The sequence below is a fragment of the Scardinius erythrophthalmus genome, assembly GCF_964197995.2.
Source record: "Scardinius erythrophthalmus genome assembly, chromosome: 13".
Lineage (NCBI taxonomy): Eukaryota > Metazoa > Chordata > Actinopteri > Cypriniformes > Leuciscidae > Scardinius > Scardinius erythrophthalmus.
Window position 1 is genome coordinate 30,305,172 of NC_138233.1, and position 25,601 is coordinate 30,330,772.

Genomic DNA, 25,601 nt, shown 5'->3' on the forward strand with positions numbered 1-25,601 from the left:
AAATGTATTTAATAATTAGCCTATGAATTTATTAAATTCAGTACAGTCATGAAATGTTCTCTTTGCAGAGTAAATGATTGTTTACTCTCAAATGAGATAATTTAGACTTCTACATATTAGAATACTTTAAACAATGTAGAATTATCTGAACATACAGTTAGTCATTTCATACAGCTAAACCAACTTCTTTTCGATGAGAAAGTCTTTGAGGTTTTTCATTTGCCAGATTCCAACAGAGAGGAGGATTGATGTCTGAATAATGGCCCACCACAAAACGTTTCCATTTGTTTCCTCACTCATTTGGCGAAACTTCTCCTCACGTTCCTGGTTGCAGTAAAATAAACATACATATTGCATATAATCACTGAGAGCAAGTACACCTTGTAAAATGTGGACAGACACTCAGCCTGGTTCTCATTCCGATTCTGGCAAGCAATTAATATGGTAACATTTTGTTGTCAGGCCATCCTACTGCCTGTGTTTGCTTACCCTTTGGAAATGTTGCTGTCTGCTAATGTAATGCATCTGGTCAATGAGATGTTGCAGGTTGTATTCCATTGCTTTCATAGTGTCCTTTGCCTCAGCAGCATTAGGATCAATTGTGTGCTCGCCCATCTGGACATCTAAATGGACTTTCTGTGCATAAAGAGAAAAGTAAAAGCCCCTAGGAGACATTTTAAGCAGGTCAAATACAACATGTGAGGCCACAGCATCACACAACTCACCAGACGATCACCGGCGAACACAGAGAACCTGGTGGAGTTGGATTGCATGCACACGAAATGTTGACCCGAAGCATGGGATTTAAAGGTGAATTTTCCATATCTCCCAAAGCGTTTTAACAAGACCACCTGCACATGACAGAGCGAGTCAGAAGAATTGTTCCAGGTGGTAATAGTTAACAGTTTGTGTCATTTTCAGTTATTTCATGATAAAGAGTTGAATGCCTCATACAGTACCTCATGGTTAGGGTCTCTCACAGTCACTGTCAAACCAAGGTGTGGAGTATTGCCCTTCTTATTTTCATCCCAGTGCTCAAGCAAAAAGACACCTGAAGGGAGAAACCAATAGTCAGTCATACTGTAGTCCTTATTAAAACATTTTTACTGTCCACTAGGACTATGTAGCTACTTTCTACAGTATATACTTTTTTATACAGGGGGCAATCCATGACCCACAAAGCTGAATTCCCAATTAATTGTTAAAATCTTGATGGAATAAGGAGTTAATATAATGCCACATATTGTATGTGTCAATTATTAGACTATCATCAATAGCAGTATGGGCATGTAGGGCTGGAGCCAAGACACCTGGCTTAGAGAAGGGTTACTCTTTGAAAAAACAATGGACTTTTCTGGAAATTAGCAATTGAACTCTTAAACATTAGCATCCTCATCTGAGATGCAATTAAGTTGATCACACCTCAGTATTGCCTTAATCTGCATCTCCTACCCTTCCCCCATTTCTTCTCTCCACATCCTCCAGACAATCCATTATGTATTTTTCTGAGGTCAGGTGTATCTTTTTATTTCAGCGCATTTGATGTTTTGTACTGATTATCTTATCGACACAGCAGCCATCGGCACTGATCCTCAACAAACCCGTCTCCATCCCGGCATGATGACTCCGACCTTCAACCAGATTGAAGTGGATAATATTCGGAATGTTCTGATCCAATCTGACTTCTGACCTGTAATGCTGCCTGGATCATAATCATGCACTGTTCGTTCGTTGGCCAGAGGAGAACTGGACCCGACTGAGCCTGGTTTCTCCCAAGGTTTTTTTTTCTCCATTCTGTGGTTTGGTTCCTTGCCACTGTCACCCTTTTACTTGACTTGACTTGAATTGAATTGAATTGATGAAATTGGCATGATACATTTAACTGACTAATAATAAATTGTTACATTTGAATTCATTCTGACTTACTCTTAAAATATTAACTCTAGATTACGTTGCATCCATTGTTACCGCAAATCTGCGTCCAGGGTTAAGTACATACTCAGGTTAGATGGGCACATCAGGTGAGATTCTAGATTTCTAACTAACTGCTCGACTTTAGTAAAGTTGTTATGCAGTCGCATTCACTAGGGGGCTAGATAAAAATACTATTGAAATAATCGCAAGCATTGGGGTGGCATTATTTTAAAATACTAGCCTAACCTCTGGTTATTGTTTGAGCTTTTAACTAAGTTGTTATATATATAGGCGATTGTGGAGGGCTAAACAGAAATGTTATGTAAATAATGGCAAGCAGGGGCGGCCTATATTAAATAGCATTAGCCATAACCTCTGACTAACGATCGAACTGGTGAGTTTGTAACTGTGGGATCTGAGTAAAAAAGAACGGCCGGCGCGAGACCCTAAGCTACATTGGTACCAGAATGAAAGAGTTATTTAAAAATTGGAATTAAATTACTTTGCCACACTGAAACACTGCGAACACGCTGTTATCCTTCACCCGCCCTACTAGAAACCGTCATTGGGCTGATTGGGTGGCCCTTACAGCCAATACTGTAAAAATGTAAAAATATCACTATAATATTGAGGAATATTAAAGTGCCCCTATTAAGCTATTTTGAAGGTTCTTAACTTTGTTTTGAAGGTCTTCTACAATAGGTTTACATACATCCAAGGTCAAAAAACACATATGCATTGCAGCATCAATTCTTTTCTCACAGTGTCTGAAACGATTCACGGTCTCTCTAAATAATTGGTCAAATGGCCCAGTCTGTTGTGATAGGCCTATGTCACACTTCCTGCTTCCGGAACGCGGAGTAGGATTTCAGAACTTCCAGTCAACAGTATTTCTCGATAAGGATTTAGATTATCAGCCATAATGTCTAAACCATCCGAGGTAGACTGACCACGAGCTATGAGGTTGTGAAACGAAGGTTTTTGCTCCTGTAGAAGCTATAAGTTAGTATGAAATCAACCTTGTTTTAAGAAAAACGTTTTATCTGCGATCTTATGAAAAAAACTACACTACCCACAATCCTAAGCGTAGCAGCAACGTCTGCTGATTGGTCCAACTCGCTGTTACCATAGAAACGTTTACCTTACTGGCGAACGGCTAGAGCTATAACAACAATGGCTCTCCCAGAAGAACTTCTACCCTTTCCTCAGTTTTGACATTTCCACTTGAGAGTTTTCATTTACCATCCGAACCACATCGTCATATGTGACTTCAGGCAGGTTGCGGAGAGATTTGGTCCAGCGGTATCTATCGGACACCGCCATTGTAAAAAGCTAACCGGAAGAGCCGTATCCCTACTAAAAGACGTACTTCCGGTCTTCAATTTTTTCGTGACATAGGCCTATTGGTCATCGATCACTTACAGCATGTGTCGAAAAAAAAAAAGGTCATTATCATAAAACAGCTATCAAAGAACATAGTGTAGGTGGAAAGGAGTTACAAGAAGAAGTACGCAGTCTGAAGCAGCAAGTGTTTACTATGCAAACTTCTCTTGATGCCCTTATGCAGAAAAGCCCGCAACTTGACAGTAAGATAGTTGAACAGGAGGATGTTGGATTTAAAGTTGACACTTGGGAAAGTTTTCAGCAAGCTTTTTTAGCTGTCTTTTTGCCAGAAGACTATCAAGACGTGTTGGAGGATCAAGAACGAAATCGGTTACAAGGAGCAAATGAAAGTGTTCGTGACTTTACTTTCTCATTTCAAGCTTTGTTTAAGCGTTGGAAAAAGGAAGCTACTGAGGATGAGGTTTTAAAAGCTCTTTTAAAAGCTATGAACCCTTGTTTTGCTAGTCAGCTTCGAGGTCGTGCATAGACTGTTGAGGAACTAGTGAGGCTGGGAACTCAAATAGAAAGGGATTATGATCATCAGAGAAAATATAATCAGCTTCAGTTGTCCAAGAGCACAACATTTGACCAGAATTCACAGGCTAGAAAAATAAAAGAGGTAGAACCAAAAGCTATCTTGCCTTCAGAGCAACGAAACCCAAGCTTGTTGTGTTGGAGGTGTCATGAAAATCATTCTCCAGGTTCTTGTCCTAATTTCAAGGCTTCTTTGAGTGGAAAACACTCTGGAGGGCACGCACAGGGTGGTAAAGGACCACTTTATCTGGCTAATGGTGATGCTACTGTTCCTCTTGGACAGAAAATGCTTGATTTTTATTTGCATGATTTGCATTTTCAGGTTCCTACAGTAGTCCTTCCACCTCAGAAACTTGTCTATTCAATGGTGCTGGGGTTAGATTTTATAGCGTTGACTGGTTTGCAGCTTAATATTAAAGATTAGTTGTACAGTTTTTCAGGGGACCAGGAAAATCGTGTTTTCCCCTTGCAGCCACCAATTACCTCGGGGGATTCTTGGAGGTCTTGTAAACCACCTGTGGATTGTAAGCCTACTGCTTCTCTTTATTCCTCTGTTCCTCCTGTCTAGCTTGAGTGGTCAGTGAGTGAGTATATGGAGAACTATGTGCAGGAAAAAACTGTTACAGAACTTGTCGAGCTAGTACAAAGCAAAGTTAATGAGAGTAATTTACCAGACAAAGAGTCTCATGTTCTTTTTACGCTTTTGTATGATCATCCTGAAGTATGTACTCCTTCTCTTGGTAGAGGTCATCTAGTTCAGCATAAGATCGCTGTCCGTACAGATGTGGTTGTGGTGCAAAAGCCCTATAGGTTACCAGTACATAAAAAGGAAATAGTTAACCCTCTGGGGTCTGAGCTGTTTTTGGGGCCCTTGAGATGTTCTGACATGCCCTGACATTTGTGCTTTTTTCAGTTGCTTATAAACATATTAATGGCAATGGTGTAAATTCACTCTATAAAGCACAAACTGGGCTACCATAATATGTGAGCCACGTGTATGTACATGTTTTCATTTTTGAGAGAATAATGTTTATGCATGGTTATTGAAAAAACTAAAAACTAAAATTTCTGAAATAAGGCCACAAAACACATAGTAAATATGTGTCAATAAGACTTTTGAATAATGGATGTCCTCGCCTAGTGTTTTTTCTTCAAAATCATGTGAAAATAGTCTTGCTTTATCGTTCACATAAAACCATACATTGATTTAAATTGATGTAAAACAGGTTTTGCTTGGAAAGCCAATATGCGAGGAGGCGTGAACGAGGAGTGGTTTACAACTTAGAACACCCACTCTGCATAATGACTCTGCATAATTAGCCATTCATTCAGGTGTGACACTGACTGAGCCACAATGCAAGGACAAAGGATATTTAGAAGAAGACTTATATTGATCATTTAAGATTTTGCTTACATCTATCTTGTAAATATGTTTTGCCATTTTATTAAAAAGGTTACAATTACAACAATAATTACAATTTCAACAATATTTCAAGTGTACTCTTTCTTTGTAAAAAAAGAAAATGATTATAGGCCTACATTTTATCTATGTATTCATTACTTTCATATTTCGCTTGACTGTAACGTTGTTTTCATGAAATATTAGGGCATATTGTTAATTTGCAGTTTAATACGTTGCGTATACAAATAGCCTACATTTTATTTCAACATATTTCAGTCGATTTTTACTCATCTCAGTATAGCAATACAGTTTGCTGAAACATCATCATTCATTCACACACGCGATTTAAATTTAAACTGTCTTTGCCAGCTGTGGTAAACAGCGCGCATCTCTGCCGTTCATTCATTCATAAACAGAAACCCACGTGAAGAAATTCACGTGAGAAGGAAAAAAACGTACTAGTATTCCTCAGCTCGCTCCTCGATATACCCGCACTTCTGGGGGACATTTTCCATTATTATTCCTCACAGCTGCAAGACGGTGTAAACAAGTAATGATCTGAATAAACTTGTGTTTTCTCGCGCTGATATGGGGGCGTTCACAGGTTTGCGCGGATTGCCTCAGTCATTTGCGTTTGAATAGCGCGCGCTCTCCGTGGGCGGAGTCACATTACATCTGAATTAGATGTAATTAGCTCGACTGGAATCGCTCTCTTTTAATACAGATTTCACAAGATGAGAATATTTGTTTTTTATATAAATTACTTCATTAAAAAGAAGAGAATTCAAGCTTCATGCCTGTGTGACTGTATGCCTGTTTGACTGAGTATTCGCTGAGTTATTGTTCATTTTCGGACGCGTTTCAGAATGGACTACACTGGCAGAGAGAAGGCAGAACTCGCTTCGTGTTTATTTTTCTTTTTTTGGCAAAAAGCACAGCACTTTGTTTTTATTGTGAGTATACACAAAAATAATACACATTTAACAGAATCGATTGATGTATGAAACTTGTTTTGTAAAATCAAATTCAAAAGAGTATTTCGGGTCTCAATTCAACTCATAAGGAAAAAAGCGAGCAGATCACGCCGGCGTGATCTCCGACCTCTGAGGGTTAAGGATCAGATTGACGATATGCTTTCACGAGACATTATTCAGCCATCTCATTCTCCTTGGGCATCTCCTATTGTACTGGTTCCTAAAAAAGATGGAGGCCAGCGGTTTTGTGTCGATTATCGACGATTAAATGCTGTGAGTGAAAGTGATGCATTCCCTCTCCCTACTGTGGGTGAAATCCTGGAGTCACTTGCTGGAGCCAGTGTGTTCAGTACTCTGGATCTTAACAGCGGGTACTGGCAAGTGGCAATGGACCCAGACAGTATGGCTAAGACTGCCTTTTTGTCCCCTTTTGGGTTGTATGAATTCAGGGTTTTACCTTTTGGTTTGAAGAATGTCCCAGCCACATTTCAACGGCTCATGAATAGGGTGTTGGCTGAATGTTTAGGACAGTGCTGTTTGGTTTATCTAGATGACATAGTCATTTATTCATCAAATTTCAGTCAGCATATACAAGATCTCCAAAGGGTTTTGAGGTGTTTACAAAAGGCAGGATTAACTCTGAAACTTCAGAAATGTCATTTCTGTTTAACAGAAATTAAGTTTCTTGGCCACGTGGTGACCACCGAAGGGGTGAAAGCAGATCCTGCTAAAACAGAGGCAATCCAGAACTTCCCTGTACCAAAAAATCTAAAAGAACTTCAGCGGTTCTTGGGGATGAGTGGATGGTATCATAGGTATGTTCCTAATTTTTCAGCTATTGCCGAACCCTTAAACGCCTTGAAACGAAAAGGAGCCCGTTTCCAGTGGTCAGCTGACTGTCAGGCTGCTTTTGAGAATTTGAAAATGCACATTTCTTCTTCACCAATACTGGGACACCCTAACCATGCTTGCACATTTATAGTTTATACAGATGCTAGTTCAACAGGTTTGGGTGCTGTTCTGGGTCAACGACCATCTACATTTGGTACGACTGAAGAAGTACTAGCATATGCAAGCCGTACACTTACTGGTGCAGAAAGGAATTATTCCACCACAGAGAGGGAGTGTTTGGCTGTTGTTTGGGCGGTCGAAAGGTGGCGGCATTATTTGGAGGGCAAGTCTTTTATTGTTGTGACTGATCATGCGTCTCTCCTTTGGGTGTTTAACACTACCAAGGCAAACTCTCGCCTGATTCGTTGGGCTTTGAAATGGCAAGAGTTTGAATTTACTCTTGAATACCATAAAGGAAAGCTTAACAGTGCTCCCGATGCTTTGTCCCGCATTAGTAACCCTGACTCTACTCCAATAGTCGCTGCTTAAACTAAGCAAACCTCAGATAGTCTGGTCTTGCAGTTTCCTCTCTCTGATGAGGATATCTGGACAGCACAGCAGCAAGATGTAGAGGTCCAAAGAGTGTATCAGAGTATGGTTGATAATATGCAGAGTCCTGATGAGTCTGGTTCTGGATTTGTAATTTTAAAGGACAAAGTTTACCGGAAGGTGACTCATCCTTCCAAGGGAACCTATTTTCAAGTGTTTGTCCCACAGATCCTTCGCCAGACTATGTTGGAAGCATATCATTCCAACCCGTTAAGTGGGCATTTTGGTCGTTATAAGACACAAAAAAGGTTAATGGAAGTTGCTTTTTGGCCAAAAATGTGGGGGGATGTTTCAGAGTTTGTTAAAAATTTTGTCAGTTGTCAACAATGTAAGCCTGAGTGTCGTAAACCAGCGGGCCTGTTACAGCAGATTGAAGCACATGAACCATGGGAATTGCTCGGCGTGGATCTTATGGGATCTTATGTTTCCACTTCGAAAAGCTACTGCTGTGACAATTGCACAGACGCTAAGGAAGGAAATTTTGACACGGTGGGGTGTTCCGAAATTTTTGTTGTCGGACAGAGGTCCTCAATTTACCTCTGAAATTTTGCGGGAGTTGTGTAGCAGGTGGGGAGTGGTGCAAAAATTGACAACAGCATACCATCCCCAAACCAACTTCACAGAACGTGTGAATTGGACCGTTAAGGGGATGATATCATCTTACGTGTTTGGTGAGCATAATCATTGGGATCACTATTTGCCAGAGTTGAGGTATGCTATCAATTCTGCTGTTCAGGAGAGTACTGGATACTCCCCAGCAGAATTACTCTTGCAAAGAAGGTTGAAAGGACCTTTTGAACGTGTTCTAGAACCACACCAGACTAGTCTCAGGGTTCTTAAAGATTTGCAGGAGATCGTAGAAAAGAACTTGTCTCGAGCTAAGGAGAAACAGAAACATTTTTATGATGCCGGTCGTAGGAATGTGACTTACTCCAGGAAAGATAGGGTTTGGATGAAAGCACATCCCCTTTCCAAGGCCTCTCAACATTTTGCAGCCAAGTTTGCAGCAAAATGGATTGGGCCTTATCGAATTGTAGAAAAATTAGGTCCAGTAAATTATCGGGTTGTGCGTGAGGACAATGGAGAGGACTTGCGTACAGTCCATGTGTGCAATTTGAAGCCTGCCTTTCCCGCCGCTGCAGAGTTTGATCTTAAGGAAAGGGAGAAAGTCTTGAAAATTTTTACTGAGGGTTTTAATATTGATAAAATTATGTCCTGGATTAATTAGCACTCCGTATTGCAAGGCCCAATGATTTACAAAAGACTGAAATCTAAATGTTGGAGGCAGGAACAAGTGCTTTATGCTGTTGTTGTTGTAGGGTTTCATGTATTGACATTTCCCTGTTGATGAGCATATATCTATTTAATGTTGCAGAATATTAGGGGATCTTTCTCCATGGATGGATGACTTGTAATTTCCTACTTCTAAATTCTGAAAAACAGAGTTTCTAATTATTGGACAAAAAACTTCCTCACGTAATAACCAAGAATACTGTCTAACACTTGATGGCTGCTCTGTTAAGTCTTCGTCGTCGGTTAGGAACCTGGGTGTGCTCTTTGATACCAATCTTTCATTTGAAAGTCACGTGTCTAGTATCTGTAAAACTGCATTTTTCCATCTTAAAAATATATCTAAATTACGTCATATGCTCTCATTGACAAATGCGGAATAATTAGTTCATGCGTTCATGACCTCAAGGCTAGATTATTGTAATGCTCTACTGGGTGGTTGCCCTGCACGCTTAATAAACAAACTACAGCTGGTTCAAAACGCAGCAGCTCGAGTTCTTACCAGAACCAGGAAGTATGACCATATTAGCCCAGTTCTGTCAAAACTGCATTGGCTCCCTATTAAACATCGCATAAATTTTAAAATATTGCTGATTACTTACAAAGCACTGAATGGTTTAGCTCCGCAGTACTTGAGCGAGCTCTTAAGTCAAGTCAAGTCATCTTCATTTATATAGCGCTTTTAACAATGTAGATTGTCTCAAAGCAGCTTTACAGAGATAAGCGTATAATTTAAGGTAACAGAGATTGTTTCGGCTTTACAGCAGAGTTAAGTTATTTCCATCTAAAGTTAGTTTTAATTGATTTGGTTCCGTCGCAATGATCATTTGTTATTAAATTAGGGGCCGCTAAGACGACACCATTCTCTCTACACAGACTTTAAACGCGAACCTGTGAGAAACGCTGATGGCGGTCACATGCGCATTTAGAATGGGTTCTATAGTTATGTGCGTTAGAATATACGCAGGTTTGGAATTCCCTACAAGCCAAGCCTAAACAAAATACTTGTCTTTCCTTATAAATTTTGATAAGGAATTTTATTTTATTTGTTGCTTTGGGGTAGGACCGCGAGACGAATTTTCCCGACAACGCCTTATCTGTAGAGTGGTAGTGGGATCCTCCATAGGGAGAGACTAGTTGGCACTTCAGCACTGCGTTGTCATCGGTCCAGGTGAAGGTCCTTCGTCAGATCTGGATACGGCCTGGATCCGGCAGGCTGCAGGAAAAACCTTGGGATAAACACAGACACTAAAATTAGCGTAGATGCCATTCTTCTCATGATGTAACGAGTACATCAGGATTTTTGTGAAGTGTTCCCGGTTCCGGCTGACCTAATCTATGCAGCATAACATTAAATTATAGAAGTCTATAATGTATTATGTGAAAGCTAGGTCAAAGAGATGTGTCTTTAATCTGGCTTTGAACTGACAGAGTGTGTCTGCTTCCCGGACAATGGTAGGAAGACTGTTCCAGAGTTTTGGTGCTAAATAGGAAAAGGATCTACCGCCAGCAGTGGATTTTGATATTCTAGGTATAATCAACTGGCCGGAATTTTGAGATCGTAATAGACGTGAAGGACTATAATGCGTTAAGAGCTCGCTCAAGTACTGCGGAGCTAAACCATTCAGTGCTTTGTAAGTAATCAGCAATATTTTAAAATTTATGCGATGTTTAATAGGGAGCCAGTGCAGTTTTGACAGAACTGGGCTAATATGGTCATACTTCCTGGTTCTGGTAAGAACTCGAGCTGCTGCGTTTTGAACCAGCTGTAGTTTGTTTATTAAGCGTGCAGGGCAACCACCCAGTAGAGCATTACAATAATCTAGCCTTGAGGTCATGAACGCATGAACTAATTGTTCCGCATTTGTCAATGAGAGCATATGACGTAATTTAGATATATTTTTAAGATGGAAAAATGCAGTTTTACAGATACTAGACACGTGACTTTCAAATGAAAGATTGGTATCAAAGAGCACACCCAGGTTCCTAACCGACGACGAAGACTTAACAGAGCAGCCATCAAGTGTTAGACAGTATTCTAGGTTATTACGTGAGGAAGTTTTTTGTCCAATAATTAGAAATTCTGTTTTTTCAGAATTTAGAAGTAGGAAATTACAAGTCATCCAATTTTTTATATCCGCTATGCATTCCGTTAATTTTGTGAATTGATAAGTTTCGTTAGGTTTTGAAGAAATATAGAGCTGAGTATCGTCAGCATAACAGTGAAAGCTAATGCCATGTTTCCTAATGATATCTCCTAAGGGTAGCATGTACAGAGTGAACAGCAGCGGTCCTAGTACTGAGCCTTGTGGTACGCCATACTGAACTTGTGATCGATGAGACATCTCATCATTTACTGCTACAAACTGATAACGGTCAGATAAGTATGATTTAAACCATGCTAGTGCATTTCCCGTAATGCCAACATAATGTTCTAATCTATTTAAAAGAACGTTGTGGTCGATGGTGTCAAATGCAGCGCTAAGATCGAGTAACACTAATAGAGAGATACAACCACGATCGGATGATAAGAGCAAATCATTTGTGACTCTAACGAGAGCTGTTTCGGTACTATGGTACGGTCTAAATCCGGACTGGAAATCCTCGCAGATATCATTTCTTTCAAGAAAGGAACACAGTTGTGAGGATACTGCCTTTTCTAATATCTTTGACAGAAAAGGTAGATTCGAGATCGGCCTGTAATTGACTAATTCTGAAGGATCAAGTTGCGTTTTTTTAACAAGCGGTTTAATCAAAGCCAGCTTAAAGTTTTTTGGTACGTATCCTAGAGACAAAGACGAATTAATGATATTAAGAAGAGGATCTATGACCTCTGGAAGTATTTCTTTCAGTAGCTTAGTCGGTATAGGGTCTAACATACATGTTGTAGATTTAGATGATTTAATGAGTTTAGTAAATTCTTCCTCTCCTATAGCAACGAATGAATCAAATTTTTCCTCAGGGAGACTACAATGCACTGCCTGATGCGATACTGTAGTAGACGGTTGCATAGTTATAATTTTGTCCCTGATATTATCAATCTTATAAGTGAAGAAGTTCATAAAGTCATTACTGCTGTGTTGCTTGGAAACTTCGGTGCTTGAAGCTTTATTTTTCGTTAGTTTAGCCACCGTTTCAAATAAATACCTAGGATTATGTTTATTTTCTTCTAATAGGGTTGAAAAATAAGCAGATCTAGCAGCTTTTAAAGCCTCTCTGTAAGTAATTGAGCTCTCTTTCCATGAAATGCGAAATACCTCTAGTTTTGTTTTCTTCCAGTTGCGCTCCATTTTTCTGGCTGCTCTCTTAAGGGCCCGAGTGTGCTCGTTGTACCACGGCGTTGGACTATTTTCTTTAATCTTCTTTAAGCGCAACGGAGCAACTGTGTCTAAAGTGCTGGAAAAGAGAGAGTTAAACGTTTCTGTTGTAATATCTAGTTCTTCTAAGCTATCTGAGATGCTGAGATGATGAAACTGATTAGGAAGATTATTAATAAAGCAATCTTTAGTAGCAGAAGTGATAGGTCTCACATATTTGAAACACGGAGTCGGCTTTGCAGCCTTGGCTAAATGCAAATTACACGAGACTAGATAATGATCTGAGATGTCATCGCTCTGCTGCAGAATTTCAACGGCATCAACATCTATTCCGTGTGATAATATTAGATCTAGAGTATGATTACGACAGTGAGTAGGTCCTGACACGTGTTGTCTAACTCCAATTGAATTTACAATGTCTTTAAATGCCAATCCCAATGCATCTTTTTCATTATTGATGTGTATATTAAAATCACCAACAATTAGTACTTTATCTGCAGTCAATATTAATTCTGATAGAAAGTCCGCAAATTCTTTGATAAAGTCTGTATGGTGCCCTGGTGGCCTGTATACAGTAGCCAGCACAAATCTCAAACGTGATTTATCGTTTACACTATGGGGATACACTATGGGGACTGGGGATATTTGGGGATATTTAATTGAATTAATCAATCAACGATACTATTGATCAGCATTACCAAACGTAGACGTTCCACTAGAAACAAACATTGATGTATTGTTCTAATTTATTACTGTGAAGCTGCTTTGATACAACCTGTGTTGTGAAAAGCGCTATATAAATAAACTTGACTTGACTTGACTATATATTTTTACATTAAGCACCAATGCTTCAAAAGAATTATATTTAAAACTTGATTTCTTAGTGGTTTTGAAACTATTACTATAGATTACAGCAACACCACCCCCTTTGCGTTTCAGACGAGGCTCATGTTTATAACAGTAATCTTGCGGGGTTGATTCATTTAAAGTAATGTAATTGTTTGGTTTTAGCCAGGTTTCTGTCAAACACAGCACATCTAGGTTATTATCTGAAATCATATCATTAACAACGAGTGCTTTTGAAGTAAGCGATCGAATATTCAGCAACCCAAGCTTTAGCATTTGCTCATCTGTATTATAGCTGTTTTTTATTTGTTGAACATCAATTAAATTTTTAACCTTAGATGGGTTTAAACGTTTTTTGGATTTCCAAATTCGGGGAACAGACACAGTCTCTATATGATGATAGCTAGGTGAAAGAGGCTCTATGTGATGGGATTTATCTGACCTGGGTGACGCGAGGCCGCTAGCAGACGGTTGGTTAAGCCAGTCTGTCTGCTTCCTGACCTGAGCCCCAGATTGTCATGTTTGAGCTCTAAGACTATGAGCCATATTACTAGAGAGAAGAGCAGCACCATCCCAGGAGGGATGAATACCATCTCTTTTCAACAGGTCAGGTTTGCCCCAAAAACTTTTCCAATTGTCTATGAATTCTATATTATTATTATTATTAAGCGGACACCACTTAGACAGCCAACCGTTAAGCGAACACAATCTACTATCTATCTCATCACTCCTGCGAACAGGAAGGGGGATAATCTATAATCTTAACGCATTATAGTCCGTCACGTCTATTATGATCTCAAAATTCCGGCCAGTTGATTATACCTAGAATATCAAAATCCACTGCTGGCGGTAGATCCTTTTCCTATTTAGCACCAAAACTCTGGAACAGTCTTCCTACCATTGTCCGGGAAGCAGACACACTCTGTCAGTTCAAAGCCAGATTAAAGACACATCTCTTTGACCTAGCTTTCACATAATACATTATAGACTTATATAATTTAATGTTATGCTGCATAAATTAGGTCAGCCGGAACCGGGAACACTTCCCAAAAATCCTGATGTACTTGTTACATCATGAGAAGAATGGCATCTACGCTAATTTTAGTGTCTGTGTTTATCCCAAGGTTTTCCTGCAGCCTGCCGGATCCAGGCCGTGTCCAGATCTGACGAAGGACCTTCACCTGGACCGATGACAACGCAGTGCTGAAGTGCCAACTAGTCTCTCCCTATGGAGGATCCCACTACCACTCTACAGATAAGGCGTTGTCGGGAAAATTCGTCTCGCGGTCCTACCCCAAAGCAACAAATAAAATAAAATTCCTTATCAAAATTTATAAGGAAAGACAAGTATTTTGTTTAGGCTTGGCTTGTAGGGAATTCCAAACCTGCGTATATTCTAATGCACATAACTATAGAACCCATTCTAAATGCGCATGTGACCGCCATCAGCGTTTCTCACAGGTTCGCATTTAAAGTCTGTGTAGAGAGAATGGTGTCGTCTTAGCGGCCCCTAATTTAATAACAAATGATCATTGCGACGGAACCAAATCAATTAAAACTAACTTTAGATGGAAATAACTTAACTCTGCTGTAAAGCCGAAACAATCTCTGTTACCTTAAATTATACGCTTATCTCTGTAAAGCTGCTTTGAGACAATCTACATAGTTAAAAGCGCTATATAAATGAAGATGACTTGACTTGACATGGGGGGAAGAATGTGATAGTCGTCAATGATTTGTGGTTTTCCTATTCCGTACTGGGGATGGCGCTGTTGAGCGTATATCCGGGGAACCAGGTAGGAAGTTATTTAAGGAAGTGTGATTGCGTCTCTCTTTCTCTCTCTCTTGCGCTCTCTAGCCTTTGTTGTTAGAAGCGGGTTATTCCCTGTCATGGTCACGCTAGCGGATGGCTTGTGAGTATTGTTGTTGTAGCCCGCGTTGCATTGATGTGTTAATACTGCGGTCTTTTCCTGCTTTTAATGCTTACGATTCATATTTTGAGGAATATGTTTCCCTCATTGAATTTCGTAAAGCATTGGGAAGTTGTGTTGAGAGCGATTTTGGTGATTTGCGTGTAAATGGAGCATTTGAGAGAGAGCTTTTTCCATTCCGGTTATGTTGTGGTTTAGACGCTTATTCAGGGCATTATAGGTAGTTTTGAGGAGGTTTTGGTGTAGGGAGGTTTTTATTTTGGTGTTTGATTTGGCGCTCGAGTTGCCGAATTATTTTGTCAATATTGTGTTTGATGTAACAAATTGCATTTCAGGCCCAGTAGTTTAATGAGTGACATGGTAAGCAAACGTTTTTTTTTAATGCCTGTTTTTCTCTTATGCGTTTTTTTTTTTTGTATTTTGATTCATTTTTTTCGTTTTTGCATAAGATTTATTGCATTGCATTTAATTATCTGAATTATTTATTTGATTTATCTGTCATTCATTTATTGTTGTGAGGTAATTAAAAGGTAAATGTTTCTTGCATTGCATTTAATTATCTGAATTATTTATTTGATTTATCTGTCATTCATTTATTGGTGTGAGGTAATTAAAAGGTAAATGTTTCTGGGCCTGAAATTAATAGTTGATTTGTTTAATTAGTTTTTTTTTTTTTCGTTCTATTTCTCTTTTGAATTGAATGTATTGCTGTACTGAATTGTAATGCAATATGACTGGAATTGAACTTGAATAGAAAACTAGTTAAATTAACTTTCTTGTGGTTCCTTGTTCTGTTGCTTCATAATTGATAACGTCATCCCTATGTGTAGTGTTTCTAATGAGGGATTAATTAAATAATTGTGGTGGTTTTTACCCCTGGCGCCCGAACTCAATCTTGTAAGGCCAAATACCGTCACAATCATATCTGAATTTCAGCTCTGGATCTTCCTCATACACTGTGAAACGAACTGTAACAATGGCGTTGGTTTTACTGTGCCAATTCGAGCACAGTCCTCTTCCTTTGCAAGTGCATCAAAGTGGATTTGCTTTCACAGTGCAGAAAAGTGTCTCAACATGTCAACTCACAAACCAAACTCTTCCAGGCCTCAGATACAACTAGTGTTTGAGGACGGGTCAAATTAGACGTTGGTCCCGGACAGCCAGTTAAGTATTCAAGTACATTCACAAACAGCTGCATTACATGAAAATGAAAATTCATAATAGGGACACTTTTGGGAAATTATTATGCAGGCCTCAATGTTACTGTATGTAGTTGAATGTGACAAAGGTCTGAAGATTTCACAACCATTATATTCCAGTCCCTGTTTAATATCAGATGCCATTGTAAAGCATTTTTATTTAATTAATTATGATAATAAATTTGGGACATTTTTAAATGAAAAAAAAAAAAAAATAGTACTGTGTTTGTATTAGTCTATAAGCCCCTAAATTGTCTCTGGCCTGTGTGCTGTTGTTGTCTAGATAAGAAAAGACCAGATGTAACTTTTTACAGATTAAATACATTCCAGTCAGTTACATGCATATATTTGCATCCAGAATTTATCTTGATGTTTGCAACATAAACAATAACTTGTCTTAATAACAGGGTATCCATACAGCCTAAATATGCTTACAGAGTAACGCAAAAAAAGACTATAAACATGAGGTCAACAATAAATGTTCTACATTTATTAAAAGTATAATTAATTTTAAAACAGAATATCAAATTGCTCCTTAATGTATATTGAATCTTCACTGACCTGTCACAAGTGTGTCCTCTGGAATCTCCTCAATGAGACACTTTTCCTCCTGTTCCCCTAAATCAAAATACATTGCCGGAGCCAAAATGACAAAACTGGCTAGCAGCAGACCTGTCAGCCTAACATTCACAGCAGTAAAACCATCCATTTTTAAGGAAAGCTAGAAGTAACATTAACAGCTAGCCAAGGAAAATAGTAAAGGGTTATGCGCACAGCAGGTTTAATGTGTGAAATCTGCAGCTGATGTTTGTAGACTCATATTTACACAAGGTAAAAGTAATGATAAGACCAGTGAGAAACCTAAATATGTTGATAAATAGTCTATTACCTGCCTTGCTTCATAAAGACTAAAAGTTTAATAGATAGTAATTGTTTGAAGACAGTATTTCAAACAATTAAAAGTTTTCAGACACCAATTTCAGACACCAAATATATAGTGCAGTAATTTTCATACTTAGAAAAATACATCATTTTTTTCCCCACACAAACATGACAACTTTAGAGGAAATGTGTTTTTATTGTATTGTATTTACAATTTTATATACAGTTTTGAAATTAATGTACAGATATCATCCATTGATGCAACATATTTTTACGATGATTTTTATCTCAACTATTGAGCTTGATAATGTCACTGTTGAGTTTCTTCCACCAGAGAGCATCAGACTCAATGAACAGTGCATGAGGACAGTGTGTAAAAATTCAGTCTATAAACTCCTGCTATTAGGGCAAATATTGTAAAAAGTATTTTTGCTGGTGACATCTGCAGTTCCTCATAACTAACTTGGGATTTGTGGTCTAGTCTGTTTCATTACCATTGTTTAAACTTGTTAACTCACCCACTACACCATAGCCTCACAGAAAGTCTCAAAACATTTTAAAGCTGTTAACCAGTTTAAACCAGGTCCTCATCATGTCCTCTTTAAATTCACACACAGTTGTCAGGGATACAGAGCTTCTTTTCCTCTAGAAGTGGACAGACAGCCCCGTTGTTTGCGGGATGCATGTGAATATAGCGAGTTCTGTGTTTTACCCCTTTCTCACCACACTGACCCTTACAAAGACCCCAAGGTGACCAGACAGACACCTCACAATCCAGAGGGGTATCTGAAGGGGGGGAAAAGAGACATTGATTATAGTACCGTAACTTTAGAAGAACTGGGGGGAAAATTGTTGTACTTGCTAAAAGAATAGTTTACATAATATTGAATATTATAGTTCATAAAATCAAATCATAATAAAAGCACCCTCAAAATTGACTGATAAAACTTTAAATTTTGGGTGCACTATTCCTTTTAATAAGGCTAAGCAACCAAAACACGTGAGAAAACAGTTGATAGTGAATAATGAATTCGTATGATTTGAGTCATCCAAAAACATACAGATTTTAGAAAAAACTAAGCATGAAGGATGAGATTTTTTGAATTTATATCAATTCATCTCCAGTTTGCCAAAAGGTAAAATAGTTATAAAACTGCCTTTCGAGTGTGTTGGCTGAGCATAAATGTTTATCTTAGAATAAAAAAAAAAAAAGTATATATATATCATTTCATTTATAAGCATACATATTATTTATGTAGAAGAGTAAGTAAATGGAAAGTTGCCTAACAACTTAAAATCAATTTTGTGCTAACTTTATGATAACTTTACCCCTGAGTTTTTTTTTTTCCAATCTTAACTTAACCTCTGAGGGTTTTTTTTCTTGATTTAATTTGAGATTTTAATTAATTTTGGAAAACAAAAGAAAAATCTTTAAATGTTGTAGAAATAATTGTTTGACTAAACTGAGATCTCCAGATTCAATGATGCTTTCCAGAAATCCTGACCTTGTAAAAGGTTGATATTTATCACAGACTGGGACTTTTGTACGAGTAGGAAAACAGAAGGATGGAATAAAAGCACACATTTCACTTCCATGACAAACACTTCCTGAGTGCTGAGTGGCAGAAAACTTTTAAAATGGTTGGCCTCCATTATCTTGTTTGCCATTTGTTGTGTTGGTTACCATGGGGATGGATAAACCTTTCTACAGCCCATGATTCAATAACCACAAGTTCTCTCTACAGATTTGTAGTGTTTCCTCAAAAATGGAATACATGCATATAAGACTCAAACACAAGTACTGTATATTAACTCTGCTTTTTGCATAAATATGTCCTGTATGAGAAGACTTTCAGAGCATTAGAACACATTCATTTTATAAACAATTCCCAATGCTTACTTATGAGAGATCCGCCTATGTCATTCCCGCTTGGAATCTGATTAGACTGAGTTGGCTGAATGGGTAAACTGAAGATCTGGTTGTTCTTGATCTTAGTTAGGGAGACTTTGGCTATTGGGGGAAGATTCTTCAGTCTGGGATAGTAGAAGGAGTTTGCAGGGTGGCTTGGAAATGATGAGGTTATCTGTTGATGAGAAGACACATCTGTAACAAGATCCATAACAAGACTTGCATCCCTGCTGAATAAAGGTGGTTATAGGTGGTCTAGCAGGCAGCCTGGTTTGTTGGTTTTAGAGAGGATTTGGTCACTGGCAGACCAACTTAACCAGCTAAAAGCAGTTAACCCTGCTGCAAAAACATATTTAAAACCAGCCTAAAATGTTTTGCTGGTCTCAGCTTTTCTCCAAGCCTGGTAAGGTTGGTCTGTTGGCTGAGGGATTTTGGAAACTTTTCAGTTGGCCAGGTTGGAAGAGCAGCCTAAACCAAACAAGACCAACAAACCATGCTTGTCGAAGGTTTTTTTATTTTATTTTTTATGCAAAATATAAAAATATTCTAGGGTTATCTACTTTTAGACATTACCTGAGTGACCTTGTCTTGAGGAATGGTCTCAAAGTTTGGTGAAGAAAAGGTAAAACCACTGTCTGTGCCAGCATCATAGGGGTAAAGATCTAGGCTTATGTTTCCTTTCCAGTGATCGCCCTCACACAAGTTCAGACTGTCTATTCCAACAAACCAGTCAGGACTTGGAACAATGCGGACAATGAAGGACAGCTGAAAAACAAGAAGACCATTAGTGTTCTGTTGCTCTGTGTTTTTAGCTTGCTCATTAGCCTGTATGAACTGCCACTGGCTTGTTTTCATTTGGAAAGTTTTATTATTTACAATTTTCTCTATAATATTTTATATGGAATGCCTGGGAGGCCAATGAAGTATGTGCATGTAGAGAGCTAATTCCAAAAGAATGCTTTGGACACAGTATGAAAGTGTCCACATCTTCGGACTGAAAACATCTGTGGTTTAAAAAAAAAAAAAAAACAGCTATAACAACAGCTTAAAACAGCCTAAGGTGGTTTAATGATCCTAAGTGGTCTAACCTAGTTTAGTCTGTCTCCCTGCCTAGTTAAACCAGTGTGTATATGGTTTATCTGGTTGGTACAGTGGTGTTCCAGCTAAACCAGCTGACAGGACCAGCAATACAGCATGGCCAGGCTGGGGGACCAGCGTAGGCTGGTTAAAGGTCCCGTTCTTCGTGATCCCATGTTTCAAACTTTAGTTAGTGTGTAATGTTGTTGTTAGAGTATAAATAATATCTGTAAAATTATAAAGCTCAAAGTTCAATGCCAAGCGAGATATTTTATTTAACAGAAGTTGACTACATCGAACGGCCCGTTTGGACTACATCCCTCTACTTCCTTCTTTAATGACGTCATTAAAACCGTTTTTTGACTAACCTCCGCCCACAGGAATGCTCCCTCAACTCTACCGAAATTTGTTTATGTACTTGCACACTTCTAATAACTTTCTGTGTTTACTCAGCTCTTACAGTGATTTTCTGAAGTAAAACTGACGCTTCATCTTTTGTGTGATGTACAATAAACTTTATTAAACTCATCAGTGTATGCTTGATCATCATTCAGACAGCAGACTTGTAGGCTATACATAATGGATACATACAAGCAGATGACAAATACGTTATAATAACCACAATTAAACTACTAAACTATACCTGTTTCATCTCTATACTAGGGTGACCATATTTTAGTTTTCAGAAAACAGGACGGGGGCGTGGTTTGGGAGGCGTGGTTAAGGGGTGGGGGCGTGGTTGGGGTGAATGCATCAAAAAATACTTGACAAATGCATTCACAACCTTGCAACTATGTTATTGTACTTTAATACATAAAGTAATACATCCTTTCCATTCAATGTTTGGCCCGCAACAATAGAATAGCCTACTATTAAAACAAGTTTAGCTTTTAACACCTTTTACATGACACTATTTCTTTTCATGGCCATAGCAGGTTAAAAATCTACTACAATCTACTAGTAAAAGAACAATTTCAATCCTCCCGATGTTCTCTTGTAGCCTATACTTTCTTTATGTGGGCTTCTAGGTCGCTAGCACCTTTATTTGACACTGAAACGTACGTTCCAGCTTTGCAGTTCATGCATTCTGCTTTACACGGATCCCGACCGAAACGAAAAAACAGGAATTTTCTCTGTAAATCATCTGTGAATTTACATTTGGGCTTTTTTTTTTTACACTGTTAGCTACTTACATCTTATCTCGCACTTGACCGTAAACTGAAGCGTCGGCCGTCGAGTCCTGGTCGAGTCACGCACGCTGCTAAAATTTAAATTCTGTGTCTGTGAACGTAAAGTCCGCCTACTTTGATTTGATTGGTCATTTCAAATATTCTGACATTGACGAGCAGTGTGACAGACCAATGAGGCTGAGATGAACACACACACACACACAGAGGCCTCTGTATTCTGACGTGCTCTCTGCTTGCCGCTGCGGATTGAGGAACGCACTGATTATAACAAGACGGGGCGAAGCCGAAGCCGGTTTCATATGTTTTGTGTGCAAAGGCAAGCATGTATTTAAAGTACACACTTAATGGCCCAATGAAAAATAATGAAAACCAGGACATTTTCATCACTTTATAAAAAACAGACAGGACGGCCAGGACAGGACTTGAAAACAGGACATGTCCTGGGAAAACAGGACGGTTGGTCACCCTACTCTATACAGCACTCTGACTCTGTAGGCATTATTGTCCGACTCGAAATGAATACGTTACTGAGAGTTTCTGATATTATCATCATTCCGTGAGATTAAATTGTCCTGAGAGACTGTGCGCGAGCTCATGAAGCTCCGCCCCCTGTGTCGTCCAGCAGCAGCTTATTTGCATTTAAAGGGCACACACTAAAACAGCGCGTTTTTCTGAGCCCCAAAAAATGACAATTTAAACACGCTGTAAAAAATGATCTGTGGGGTATTTTGAGCTGAAACTTCACATACACACTCTGGGGACATCAGAGACTTATTTTACATCTTGTGAAAAGGGGCATAATATGGGACCTTTAAAGCTAGCAAAACAACTGGATTTAATATTCGTTTTAATGTCAAATGGTGTGGATTTTCATAAAAATGCATATTGCAATGCACAGTGTACTTACTAAAGAGTGTCTTGCATAGACCTCAAATTCTGTGGTTGCCTGGCCAGTTCCTTCAACCACACCTGGTGCTGAGAAGAGGCTATAGACGCTCTGGATCCGTTCCCCAGCTGCCTCCACTTCCTTTATCAGGGTCCAAGCCTCTCCTCTCTCAGAGAACTCTCTCACCCCATTACTGACATACTCGTTCCTTTGCCAAATGTGATAGTCTGAGCTGTGAGTTACTCCTAGAATGAAAATAATATTGATACAATTTTTGATGTGAACTTCAGCTTTAATTGACTCTTTTTTTTATTTTTTTTTTATACTTTTTACAGGCAAATTTTAGGGACCACATCTTGTGCAATCCAGATTGTTTTTAACATCCTTATTGTGAGTAACCAGTAAAATGTTATTTTGATGCTCCCTTTTGAACATTCTGTTGACTATAAGTAAATTTGCAAGTCATGTCAACTAACTTTCATTAGAGTGTTAGAAGATACTTTCTGCTTACTATCTGCTATTTATTGTGATGCTCCTCCAACAGACATTCTACTGACTATAAGTATCTTTGCTGTCTTTTAACTTATTCTAACCCTAATCCTACCAGTCTACTCATACTCTACTAACACTCCAATGAGTTAGTAGATATGTAGGTGCAACGTTATTTATGGTCAACAGAATGTGTTAAAAGGACCATCAAAATAAAGTCTATTTTCAAAATTCTAGAATTGAAAACGCTATAGTTTTTTTTTTATACTTTTGTGATACTGTAAATAAATCTATGAGAAACTGATAAATAATTGTAGTTTTTAATAATCTAATAATGATCAGTGAGCAGCCATACTTAAAAATATGCACCATGGCTAATTTTCAATAGCTACTAAAACCCTGAAATTCTTATTGAGATTCTTTATTGGCATCTGTGGTTCCATGGAACCTTTAACATCCATGGAACCTTTCCATTGCACTAAATCTTTATAGTGGAGGTTCTTTAGATCATTAAAATGTTTTTTTTACACGAAGAAAAAGTCTTAGTTCTTTTAAGAACTGTTCACTGAAAGGTTATTTGGGGATCTTCAATGAAATCGCTGCAAAACCCCTGTTTTTGGAACCTTTATTTTTAAGAATGTATATCACCTTTGTTTTGACTTTTTGGTTAAAGTCATAATTGCTAGGTCAATCCCCCTTTGGGTGGGCCATTGCACTCATTACAACCCAAAAAGTGGGGCAACAAATGTAGAAATTTTGAAAGCAATAATGGTTACTTACTTACCCTCTTCTTACATAATAAGAGCAGGCCACTCACCAATGATGGGGGACCACTGAGCAGGCGGCCTGTACAGAGGGTAGTGTTTGGGGAAGGCAGTCTGAGTCCACTGGCCGGTAAACGTCAGTTTGTACTTGGCCGTAGATGGCGCCGTGCATTCGCGTTCCACGTCGACCAGCATTGCAGGGACTCCACTCAGCAGGGCCAGAGTCACAGTAAGCCACTGCAGCCAGCAGTTCACTTTCAGAGATGTCATGTCCATGCTGGTTCTCTGAAGGAACAATGAACTATTTTATAATGCGAAATATGTGGATTCATACCACAACCAGGTTTGCCGCTTTGAACCACTCCTTCCATGCTAGTGACAAACAGGGGAATTAAGCAATTTACATAAGCTGCCTCTGTGAGTGATTTGATATAACTGTGTCATACACTGACTAAGAAGGAAGGAATGTAGGTCAGGATAAATGAATTCACTCTGTTTCCAGGCACTGTTACATGGCATGTTCAGAAAAAGCAGGATTGGCAATGAAATTGCATGATTTGTTGAAATTGGTTAAGTTATACTCAATACAATATTGTATAAATATATTTTTTTAAATAAATTATAATTGAATTGTTACAATTTATATTATTATTATTACACAAATTATCCAATTTCATGCACCATTTAGACATTACCATATTTAAAATAGAATCCATTAAGTATGTATATAGTAATGTGTATTTGTCATATAAAATACTACCTTTAAAGTCATATGCTCTGAAAAAGATTTAAATTTATCGTAATTAGGCAGAAGCAATTCAACATCATGCAGCATGAATAAAACACAAGTTAAATAAATCACTTACAGGGTTTGCAGAGACAGATGAGTTTCCTGCAGAAGAGTTTAATGGAGGTCACCTGCGCCCAGGCATTCAGAGGAAGACTGCAAGATGACTGTGTGTCTTCCAGCTATTTATGCGTTTCTAGCAGTCCCCACAGTCTAACAATTTCAATAACCTCCTGACCCCTCCCAGGCGTAGTGTCGAGCTCTCCACACTCTACATTACATCTCCATCTGGGATTTCCCCTTTGGTCTTGGCAAACGAGTCACTGTTTGAATCAAGATTCACACATTTATTCCTCTCCCAACCAGAGATGCACAGAGAAAGCAGCATTATGAAGCTCCTGAGGGTTTCACAGTCCAAGGAGGAAGTTATGGCGTTATTTGAATGTGAAAAAAGACTTGGCTGGTGGCTCAGCAGCTTGGAGGCACCCGGCAAGCCGAAAGCTAACCGATCCTGCCTGCAGCCAGTAATTGCTTCCACATGCTCACGTTTTGCCCCTCACCCTTCTCTAATTCTCTCCAGTTTCTTGACATTTAATTTGCTGAGAGCTGTTTGGATATGTTTTTTTGCAAACCAGTTCCATTTCTGAGACCTTGCTTTAAGCGTTTTTAATAGTCCTCTGTTGTACTGTAAATTGGGCTTTGGCCCAAATGGATTGCGACATCTAATGTGTTTGACATGTGTTTTATGTCTGTCTCAATCTAGGGTCAGTTTCTGTCAACCATCCCTCATTGTTTATTTGAGTTGCCTCACATGTCACTCCATTTGGTCACAATGGACTAACTGAAATATTAATAGAAACTACAGAGAACTACTAGAGAGTCAGAAAGTGTGTTAAAATGAGCTTGGATTGAATCCACACAAATGGATTCATTTAACAATAACTTTAAGGAAGTCATAAATACATGATAGTCTCTTTAAAGGCCAAAATGTAGGTCATCATTTGCAAAAACTTACTCAGTCCTAATGTCTTTACCAAGTGCAATTGTGAGACAGGACAATGAATGCAGAAATATGTGCATAGATAAATTCTACTAATTTATAACTTATAAGGTGTTTTATTTTGACGTGAACAAAGATTTAATTTACCAGTTGTAATGCTTTGTGACCAGAATTTAACCTTGGCATTAATCCAGTAAATCTGTTGCAATGCCCCATTCATTCCAACAGCGACACCCAGCGACAAAGAGACATGATCTCACTCGTTTTCAGTGGAGAGCTGGCGACTTCCGACGACAAGAGCGACAAAATGTAGGCGTGTCCCCCCTCTAGGGTGTCTACCCTGAGGGGGGATATGCGTCCGGGGGGGCCTCCCTGCCGGTGCACCTC

The 25,601-nt window shown here is 38.7% G+C and overlaps 2 protein-coding genes across 2 annotated transcripts; both read right to left on the reverse strand.

Annotated features, from left to right (window-relative positions):
- Window positions 1–174: 174 nt before the first annotated feature.
- Window positions 175–16,939, reverse strand: LOC308700769 (transmembrane emp24 domain-containing protein 11; the record flags this gene model as incomplete). The annotated part of the gene is made up of 5 exons (XM_081382539.1): window positions 175–324; window positions 490–636; window positions 726–851; window positions 960–1,051; window positions 16,792–16,939. 5 exons carry the CDS (start codon window positions 16,937–16,939, stop codon window positions 175–177), a joined length of 663 nt encoding a protein of 220 aa, XP_081238665.1.
- A 351-nt stretch (window positions 16,940–17,290) lies between these two features.
- Window positions 17,291–24,920, reverse strand: spon2b (spondin 2b, extracellular matrix protein). Its single transcript, XM_081382476.1, has 6 exons — window positions 24,294–24,920; window positions 23,481–23,712; window positions 22,196–22,419; window positions 19,595–19,786; window positions 19,013–19,196; window positions 17,291–17,898 (listed from the first exon to the last, which is right to left on the reverse strand). The coding sequence occupies exons 2-6, from the start codon at window positions 23,701–23,703 to the stop codon at window positions 17,720–17,722; spliced, it is 1,002 nt and encodes a 333-aa protein (XP_081238602.1). The 5' UTR covers window positions 23,704–23,712; window positions 24,294–24,920; the 3' UTR covers window positions 17,291–17,719.
- Between the last annotated feature and the right edge of the window lie 681 nt (window positions 24,921–25,601).